Below are 9787 nucleotides of genomic sequence, written 5' to 3' on the forward strand. Positions count from 1 at the left end.
TGGTGTCATCTGTGCTTTGCAGGACTGTCAGAGAGGGAAGAATTGCATCATTCCTGTTAACTGCCAAAATCATTAGTGTGTTTGGGCCTTGCAGCAACCAAAAAAAAAGAAGAAGAAAAGAAAAAAACCCACTGAACCCATGGCAACTTGAGCTTCCTTTAACCCTTCAGGTCCTGGTGCCTCCAGGACACTGCCTAGGGAGGTGCCTGCCTCCCCTCAGCCTATGCAGAAGATGTCTCCTCACTGTAATGATCCCACAGCCTGTCCTTTCTCAGCTGGTGCACTGGGAGCCCACAGCCTTTGAGGTCAGGACAGACTGATATTTTCTGCAGGCTTTGGGGACCATCAGTCCATTCTTGGTGCATTACAAGGTGCTAGGGCTGGAATACCTGGAGTCTGTGCAGATTTGCCCCCCTTTCTTGTCCCCCAGCCTTTGAGCACTGAGGGAAGTGGTGCAAAAGGGTGGCAGCCCAGGGCCTCCAGGAAGCCAAGCTGTGTCCCTCTGTCCGCTGCCCCAACAAAGAGTTAATGTGCAGGCATGTTCCAGGTGTTTGAAGTGAACACAGTTGCAATGGGGAGGAAAGGGCATTTTTGGGTGAGGAGAGCAGCCCTTTCTGTGAGCCAATGACTGAACGATTCAGTCCCAACGCCCAGTTTTGGGACTTATTTCATGGGCAAGAATCTGCATCGAATTCTTCTCAAGGGGATCTGTCCTGGATGAGAAGTAGGGACTGCACTCCCAAGCTTGTTGGTGTCTTCCTCTCTGTGCTGTAGAAGGTAAAGTACCATGCTCTGGTACCGTGCTTCTTTCAGGGGGAGAAAGTGGGGAGATCTTCCCTGGCTGCCCACTTTGCAGGCATCCATTGTGCCTGTGTCTTCAGCTCCCCTTTTCCTGAGAACCATGTTGCAGGGTGGTGTGAAGGCTCTGCTGGGATAGGCTCTGCACTGTGCATTTGGGATTCAGCCCTGCTGTTGAACTGAGATACATGGCTCTTGTCTCTGCACAGTTTTTATGCAGCCCTGCTGCATGTTTCTTCAGCTGCTTTTCTTTTGGTAGAAAGGAGGTCCAGAGGATATTAGCACCAGACAAGCTGAAGTCTTGTTTGTGACCCTGTTAGATCAGCCTGAGTAGCTATACACAGGCTAATGAGGCACAGCTGGCAGAGTAACTGCAGCAGCATGGGCCATCTCTGGGTGCAAACGCTGAAGAAGTGAGAAATTTATTCAGAAGGCAAATCCTGCCTGAACCAGGCAGTGCTAAAACCCTTCCAGCTCAGTCTGTGCAGCAAGGAAGGGGCAGCTGTGTTGTGAATATCTGTGAGCATGGTGCTAAGTAACTACCACTGGGAAGGGGCCGCTGTTCACTGACTTACCTTTCAGTGGAGCAGAGAAATAGGGCAGTACAGAGAGCGTAAGCAGTTTACTGCAGAATTACAAGATACTGTGCCAGTATCAGCAAGAATGGGCTTTGTGGCTCAGGAGGTCTCTGCCTGCCCTGTCCCTTGGTCCCCAACCTTCTGCAGGTTGAAAGCCCTGTGCCAGCAGCAGTTCGTAAGTAAGGCTTTTGCTGTCCGGGTCTGGCTTGTGTTCTGAGTATACGTGCCGGGGTGTGTAAGTCACTTCTGTGTGCATTTTGGGGCCTAAAAGGCAGCTCTTCCTCTGTTGTGCCTTGCTTGTTACCCAGCCTTAGGCAGGACTACAGGCCCTTTGCCTGGGGCAATGCCACCTCCCTGATTTCCCTCCTGGCCATACCAGTCTTCCTCTATTTTCTAAGCACTGCCTTCTGATCTAGGGCCTCTGGGCTGTTGCTCCCTGTTGCTCTGCTGACAGAGGCAAGTGTCTGTAACCCACACCCTGCCACTGCCTAGTGCATCCTGATAACAGTGGAGCAGAACTACTTTTTTGGCATCTGAGATTTGATTTAAACAGTGCTGCATTTCTTTCAGCAGACTGGAGGGGCATTCTGGATGTGAACACACATAGTGGGATGATCCTTGAGGTGTGCAAGCTGATAGCTCGGGAGGAGGAGGGGGGGTGGTGACCTGGCCCTTTTGTCAGTGGAACATTGAATCTGCAGTCAAGCGGTGACTACAACATCCTGCTGACTCTTGGCTGCTGGTTTTAGTGGGGCCTGCTCCTCCTCGGCATGGCAAGTCCATGCTAGGCAAGCGGTGCAGCTAGCACAGAAAGGTACCTTTATCCTTCCAGCTGCATTGCGCTTTTGCTTACGTGTGGGGTTTCACTCCATCCTGGCCCCAAATACAGCACTACTTGCTGCTGATGACTGAGTTGTCCATAGGCAGCAGGTAGGGTCTGCAGCTTTCAGAACTTTTACTTTTGGAGAGTCATGGGCTGTGTCCCCAGTCAGGCAGATCCCTTGTTTGGCGTGTCTTAACTAAGCCCAGGAAATCCACTCCATACTGACAGCTCTGAGGATGGACTCGTACCTGATCCAAGTGAATGGCCATGGAGATCATGCCCCTATGCTGGATGTTAATCTCAAGACCAATGGGGACAGCATATTGCTGGGGAAGGCGAAGGGCCGGAAGCCGAGATGGTCTGTCAGGGCTTCTGAAATGTCAAAGAAGACTTTCAATCCTGTCCGAGCCATCGTAGACAGCATGAAGGTGGAGCCCAACCCAAAGAAAGCTATGATCTCCTTGTCCTTAGGTGAGCATAGTGCTGTGGCTGGAACCTCTGGGCAGTGGGGTCTACTGTGTGGCTGGCAGACCTGCAGGGCTCTGAAGCACAAAGCTTGTGCGAACACCCAGGGATCGGCCAGACAGCCACACAGCTCTGTGCCTCTCACAAATCAGTCAGAACTTTACTGTTTTTCAATCTTCAAAAAGGAGACCCAACAGTCTTTGGAAACCTTCCCACAAATGATGAGGTCACACGGGCTGTGAAGGAGGTTTTGGACTCAGGACGTTACAACGGTTATGCTCCATCTGTTGGTAAGTTGACAAAGCTCTTCCTGTGAGAGTAGGATGAAGGTGTGTGCCAGCTCCTACACCACAGCAGGTCTGTGGGGCCCATGGACATTTTCCCAGTAGCACCCTGCAGCTGCCCTCACCAATAGTCCCACGAGCACACATGCACGTGTATCCCCCAGATGCAGCTGAGTGCCCTTCCCTGCACGATCTGTCTGAGGCCCAAGAAGCCGTGTTTGCTGCCCCGGCCATTAGAGCAGGCAGGGTTTCAGGTACCCAGAAAGGCTCAGGACTGTGTCTCCCTGTGGTGGGCTGCAGCCAAGTTCCTTTCTGATCTGCCTTGACCAGGACTCCTCTTGGGCTCTCTGACTTGACAGACAACATGAGCCTTGTTTGCAGTGAGTATGCACAGAGCACAGGACACGCTATGTGGTGACAGGAAGGGCTGCCCCTGTGCATCACTGAACCGTGAAGGCCATCTCATAGCTCTGGGCCTCCGGCTGGGTCACAGCAGCTCCCTGGCTGCCCTCCACCCTGCTCCTGTGCATTCTGTGTCCAGGACATGCCGGGGTCCTGCTGCCATGCCCAGGGTCCGTCCCTGCTCTTGGCCTGCCTGGCCCAGCCTTGGGGCTGCGTGGCGCTCGGCTGGGGGCAGGACAGTCTCTGCCACCTTGGAACAGCGTCACTAACAAATGGGCTTCCCCAGGCTGGGCGGCAGCTGTGCGCCTTGCACTGGCAAGAAAAGAGAAACGGTCTGTGAATACCTCCTTTCATGTTTGGCTCCTCTTTCCCCAGGCTACCAGTCCTGCCGGGAAGCAGTGGCCGCGTACTACAGCTGCGCAGAGGCCCCGCTGCAGGCCCAGGTACCGGTGCCCAGCGAGGCAGGGCGCTGCTGCCCATGCCCAGCCCACAGGGCATGGGGACCCTGCCCCAGCTCTCCCTCCCCTGCCCCGCTGTGGGACTGAAGGCTGGCCCACGCCTTGTCCCACAGTGGCCTCCTGCTGCTCTTGTCCCCTGTCCTGAGCCCTTATCCTCCACTGTCCTCAGGAGGAGGCTGAGCTTTCCAGCTCTTGGGGGTTTCCTGCTTTCTGTCAGGCTCTGGACTTGTCTTTTTAACTGAGAAGCTCTCACCTGGCAGAGCGTGGGCGTTCTGCCACTCCTGCGTGGCGGGGACACTCCAGAGTGGCTCTGCTTTCCCGACTCCTGTGTGCTCTTTGCAGGACGTCATCTTAACGAGCGGCTGCAGCCAGGCCATAGAGCTGGCCTTGGCAGTGCTGGCCAACCCAGGCCAGAACATCCTGGTGCCGCGGCCCGGCTTCTCCCTCTACAAGACTCTGGCATTGTCTATGGGAATTGAGGTCAAACTCTACAACCTCTTGGTAAGTGGTGGCAGGCCTGGAAGGGTCAGCCCTGACTTTTCTGACCCTCAGAAGTACCCTGGGAAGTGGGTGAAGATGACCTGAGCAACCCTGGACACCCTGTCACACCTCACCCGCTGTGGCAAGTCCAGTTCCTCAGGTGTAACTTCCCCTTCACTTCACCAGCCAGAGAAGGCCTGGGAAATTGATCTGAAGCACTTGGAGTCTCTGGTGGATGAGAAGACAGCTTGCCTCATTGTGAACAACCCATCGAACCCCTGTGGCTCTGTGTTCAGCAAGAGCCACCTCCAGAAGATCCTGGCAGGTGAGCCTGTCTGTGTGTGTCTGGGGCACGGCTGCGGTCTTGTGTCTGCCTCATTGCCCATGTCTTGATCACTGCAGCACTGCGGCCCAGGGCTTTGCTCCCCTCCTCATGACTGACTCCAGCTCAGGAAGCAGGGCTTGCTCAGTGTGAAGGTTGCCTTCTTTGGGAAAGAACATGCAGAGCGTGTGTCTTGCTCTTCCTCAAATGCTCTGTGTGGCTTGGACCGCTGGCTCCACAGAGAGAGAGAGCTCACGGGGAGCCCTACACTCCCTGAGCCCTGGCCTTCAGTGGGAGGGCTGTGCTGCCTGCCCCCCCCAGATGAGAGCAGAACTAGGCTCAGCCAGGGCAGGGATCGCCGATGCTTGGGGCCTCCAAGTGAGCAGTCTGTAGGAGGAAGACAGGGACTCTCTGCCCTGGGACAGAGCTTTCCTGAGAGCCCTGCCAGGCCCCGCAGCAAAGGGTGCAGCTGCTCCCATGGAGGAGGCAGGGTGGCCGGGCTGAACGCCTTCTCTCCCGCAGTGGCATCAAGACAGTGTGTGCCCATCCTTGCTGATGAGATCTATGGAGACATGGTGAGTGTCAGTTGCAGTCCTTTGCACCTTCATGCAGCCTGTCCTTTCTGATGCACTTGCCCTTTGGCCATGGCCACCAGGTCTCCAGACAGCTCCACTCCCTTGTACTGTGCCTGGGTCCATGCCTGGAGCTCCCAGTCCTCTGGTGTGCAGTCCTGGGGGTACTTCTCATGTCCAGCTCCTTTTCTCTTCCCCAATGTCTCACTTTCATATGAGTGCACTTAACATGATCATAGCTTGAAGCTGGGAGCTTTCACCATCAATTTCCCATCACCTCCCTGCCTCCCATCTTGTTGTGCCTCATGCACACCCCCACCGTTCTCATGATAAGATGCATCTAGAGTTCTAACACAGCCTCTTGTCACAGGTGTTTGCTGACTGCAAATATGAACCCATTGCAACTCTCAGCACCAACGTGCCAATCTTGTCCTGTGGTGGCTTGGCAAAGCGGTGGCTAGTCCCTGGCTGGCGGATGGGCTGGATCCTAATTCATGACAGGAGAGACATCTTTGGTAACGAGGTGAGAACTGCTGAGTGTCAGTGTTGCTGTCCTGGCAACAGACATGCAGTGTCTGCAGTGGGCGAATCACCAGTGCTTTAACTGCTACAGGCATGTACTGCTCTTTTGCTCTTACATGGGTGTCACCCAATTGCTCACATGCTTTTCTGCACTTCTAGGCTCTTCTTGTCCCTTCCTTACTCCATCTGCTCCCACATATGGCCTTCTACCCACATCTACCCCATAACACACTTCTTGTCTCTGCTGCTCCTTCACACATGCCTTGTCCTTTTTGTGTGCTTCTAATTCTTTCTCTTCTCAAATAGCTCCAGTGTGCACTGAAGGTATTTCATGGTATATCCAGCATGTGGAGTCCATGTGTGGTCTCTGTGTGCTTTTATATGGTTTCTCTTAACAGTAAGTACAAAACACCTTTCAGTGCTTCCAGTGCTTTGTCTGTCTTGTTTGTTCAGCTATGTTACAAGAACAACCAGCTACTGCAGTGACCCTTCCACCTAGAGGGCTTTCTGCAGAGGAAGAGGGAGAAGAGAGGACCACCTGACTGAACAGAAGAGCTCATGTTGGTTGTCCCTTCCTGGCTTTAAAAATGTGGACTGTGGGCCTAAACCTAAGGGAAATGCAAAGCGGTATTTGGGAGAGCTCTGGCTTTATTTGTATTAGCTATATTCCAGCCTGGTTTGAGTCAGACAGGGCAGCTCCAAAGGTTGTCTCTGTTGGCATTGCAGTCTGCAACTGAGAGAGTGACACTGTAAATAGTCTGCAAATACCTGGCATATAGTCAAGTAAATGTTCTTTAGTACTCTGTGCTCACTGAAGAGAGAGGTGTAAACAGCTGTAGAAGTACAGAGTGTAGGCCTCGGAGCTGTCCCTTTCCTTCAAGGAAGCACAGTCCCAGCTGCAAATATCACCATGTTTTTTTCAGATTAGGGATGGCCTTCTAAGACTGAGTCAAAGGATCCTAGGACCCTGTACAATTGTCCAAGGAGCACTGGAACGTATCTTGCACCGAACACCCCCCGAGTTCTACCACAACACCCTCAGCATCCTCAAGGTAAACAGGCTGTAACAGGTCAGCACAGTTTATTCACAGATTGTTTGGAGGGAGTCATATCTCTCTAGCTCATCATCCCTTCCCACCCCACTTCAAGGTGCAGTTCTATCTGTGACTAGGACAGCCCAACAAATCCAATTCCAGCAGGAGACATGGTAACTGGGGCAGAAATATTGCCTGTGATAAGTTTCAGGCAGCCCAGCTCTGCAGCTGGAGCTGGTGACCCTGGGGATGGGATGTTTGGCACTGACTTGCTGAGCTCAGCTCAGTCGTACCAGCTATACTCAAGGCCATGATCACCCATGCTGTTTGCATTCGCTGTCCGTTTATTTGCAGTGGGCAAACCTGTTTATAGTCCTGGTCCAGAGCTTGACTTCCATTCGCCGACTTGCTTCCTGGAATTTCTCCTGTTTTGAAATTTCTCCTTTCTGCTTTTCAGTCCAATGCTGACCTTTGTTATGCTGCCTTATCAGCTATCCCTGGCCTCCAGCCTGTCCGTCCTGCCGGAGCCATGTACCTCATGGTAAGCGAGGAGAGCGACATGCCGTTTCCAGATCCTCAGCACTCATACTAGGTCTCACTGCCAGTGCTTGTCAACGGTTTCAGATTGGTGCTTGGCACCAGGTCTCCATTACCATGCATTTTCATGTGTGCATTCTGCCTGTGTGGTAGACACATCCCTTGGCCACTTTAGAAGGCCAGAATAGGTTGTGGACTTCTCACATAGCAGAGGCTGGTACATTTCTGTGCACTTGACTGGGAAGTTGTTGGGCCATGTGTGCAGGCAGGGACACAGCAGATAGCTTTGCTGTCCTTGTTTGCAATGTTACATCTCTCTGCTGCAGGTTGAGATTGAGATGGAGCATTTCCCCGAGTTTGAAAATGATGTGGAGTTCACTGAGCGACTCATCTCGGAGCAGTCTGTGTTCTGCTTGCCAGCCACGGTGAGCCCAACCCTGAGAGCCCCAGGGAGCTGTGGGGCCAAAGCATGGGGAGAGAAGCAACAGGGGTTTGCAGACCTGAGCTCTGGGGACAGGCTGGAAGCTGTGTGTGCAATGTCCCTGGTCTGTAATGGTGTGTATGTGCTGGCTGTGAGCTCCAAGTGCAGTGTGTAGGAACTGTCAGTCTCGGGCTCACCAACAGCCCTCAGTCAGGCTGCCAGGATCTTCCCAGCTCCAGGCTTGCTCTGTACTTCTCAGGTTGTCAAAGCTGTATCCCTGAACCCTAGGTATCCCCACACCTCCTTGCTGAAGCTGTTCCCTCAGAGGCCCAGGACTGCTACCACCTATGTTCCTTTCTTCACACTGTTTCCAGTCCCCCACCCCTGTAGGCACAGGGACAGACTCCAGTCTGAGAACATCTGTGCCCTGTGCCCGCTTCCTTCCAGCTCCACTTTCAGCACTGAATATGGATGAGGCCTTGGATATTCTCCAGCCCTCTCCTTCCCTAGCTCCTTCCAGCCCATTCCCTGTGTCCTGCACAGTGCATAGAGAGTCATTTGGTCTGTCACCCTCACAGCATCATGTCTACACAGATGGAGATGGAAGGTTAGCTTGGAACAGGAAAAGGAACAAGAGCCCAGCCCTGCTGTCTTCCAGTCTGTCCTACGCTGACCACTTCCACACAGCATGTGGCCCCACGGCAGGGCTCTGAAACTACAGCACTATCCTGGGTAACCTGCCAGCTTCATCCTTTCTCATTTCAGTGCTTTGAGTATCCAAACTTCTTCCGTGTGGTGATCACCGTGCCTGAGGAGATGATCTTAGAGGCCTGCAGTCGTATTCAGGAGTTCTGTGAGATGCACTACCAGGGTGCAGAGGGAGCCCAGGATCTGGAGTGTGACAAGTAGCCACAGCTGGCCTCCTGCCTCTGCTGGGCTAGACCTTGTGTGAGGCAGCAGGCAGGCCGGGCAGGCAGGGCTGCTTACCCCCCCCCCCCCGCCGCCACCCAGCCACTGTCCTGCTGCTTCACTTTCTGTGCTCCACAGACCCCTCAGCACCATGGCAAGAAGCAGCCACTTCTTTCTCCTTCTCCGCTGCAGCTTGCACACCCTCTGGCATCCAGTGCCTGTGGTCTCCACATACTCTGCATTTGCGCCCCGTGTTGTGCCACCTGCGACCCAGCTGCAGGCAGGGGCCATGGCTGCTCCTGTGCCAGGCCCCGTGGCCCAGGCTGCACGTGGCTAGTAGCTCCTGTACTGGCTGCACTTCCCCTGGGGACAGGAGAAGGCTGCTGTCTCTGAGGACAAGAGGAAAGTACCGATCTGTCACGTATCTGTGTTACCTTAGGAGACCAGAGCTCTTTATACTGAGCCCTTTGTGTGACAAAGGAAGTAAGTTATTGTGACTTTTTGTATTAATAAACACTTTGACGTGCCAGTCTCTGCACTGTGCTCCTGTTGTGCCAGGTCTGGCTTAGGTGCCGTGGGGGTCACCCTTGCTCAGCCCATGGTGCTGTGGCACCCCAGGCCTGGCTGTCCAGGGCCTGCGCTGGCACCAGCAGGGCTGGGGCGAGAATGCCTCGGACCCCCAGAGCCCCCCCAGGCCCTGAGGGCAGGAGGGGCCCTGCCAGCCTGGCACAGACTGGAGCCAGGCGCTTCTGCCTGCCGCTGCTGGGGGGCGGAAAAAAACAGCCTGGCCTCTCCCCACAGAACAGCCCTGTCTGCAGCACCTGCCAGCCTCACAGCCCCCTGCCCGCAGCCCCTGGCAGGGCAGGTGCTGGTGGCACTGCTGCAGGGAGGTGCTGCCCCTGGACTAGGGCCAGCTGTGCCAGGTGTTGGAGCCCAAGCGTTCAAAGCTGGGGCGGCTGGGCGTTCCCTGCTATAGCAGAGAAGAAGGTGGGGGGCCCATGAAATGCCCATACTGCACAGGGTGTTCGTGACATGCCAGCAGTGCCAGGGTTACTGATTGCTGAATACATCAGCTCCATAAAGTAATAAGGAACTTGATGGCCTGGTGACTGTTCAATCCGTGGAAACAGGAGGAGTGCCTGTGCAGCCAAGAGGAGATATCACCCATCAGGCCACCCGTTC

At 54.3% G+C, this 9787-nt stretch overlaps 1 protein-coding gene across 1 annotated transcript; it reads left to right on the plus strand.

Annotated features, from left to right (window-relative positions):
- Nucleotides 1-733: 733 nt before the first annotated feature.
- Nucleotides 734-8605, plus strand: TAT (tyrosine aminotransferase). The gene is made up of 12 exons (XM_010085623.1): nt 734-777; nt 2435-2670; nt 2850-2954; nt 3726-3793; nt 4151-4309; nt 4475-4613; nt 5133-5185; nt 5553-5705; nt 6628-6756; nt 7196-7279; nt 7602-7700; nt 8462-8605. Exons 2-12 carry the CDS (start codon nt 2436-2438, stop codon nt 8603-8605), a joined length of 1368 nt encoding a protein of 455 aa, XP_010083925.1. The 5' UTR covers nt 734-777; nt 2435.
- The last annotated feature ends 1182 nt before the right edge of the window (nt 8606-9787 follow it).

This window comes from Pterocles gutturalis, unplaced genomic scaffold, assembly GCF_000699245.1.
Source record: "Pterocles gutturalis isolate BGI_N339 unplaced genomic scaffold, ASM69924v1 scaffold15625, whole genome shotgun sequence".
NCBI classification, from domain to species: Eukaryota; Metazoa; Chordata; class Aves; order Pterocliformes; family Pteroclidae; genus Pterocles; species Pterocles gutturalis.

Coding starts and splice junctions, on each gene's coding strand:
- TAT (XM_010085623.1), top strand. CDS start 2,436: ATGGACTCGTACCTGATCCAAGTGAATGGCCATGGAGATCATGCCCCT. Junction 2,955..3,725: donor CGGTTATGCTCCATCTGTTG/GTAAGTTGACAA, acceptor CTCTTTCCCCAG/GCTACCAGTCCTGCCGGGAA. Junction 5,706..6,627: donor GAGACATCTTTGGTAACGAG/GTGAGAACTGCT, acceptor TGTTTTTTTCAG/ATTAGGGATGGCCTTCTAAG.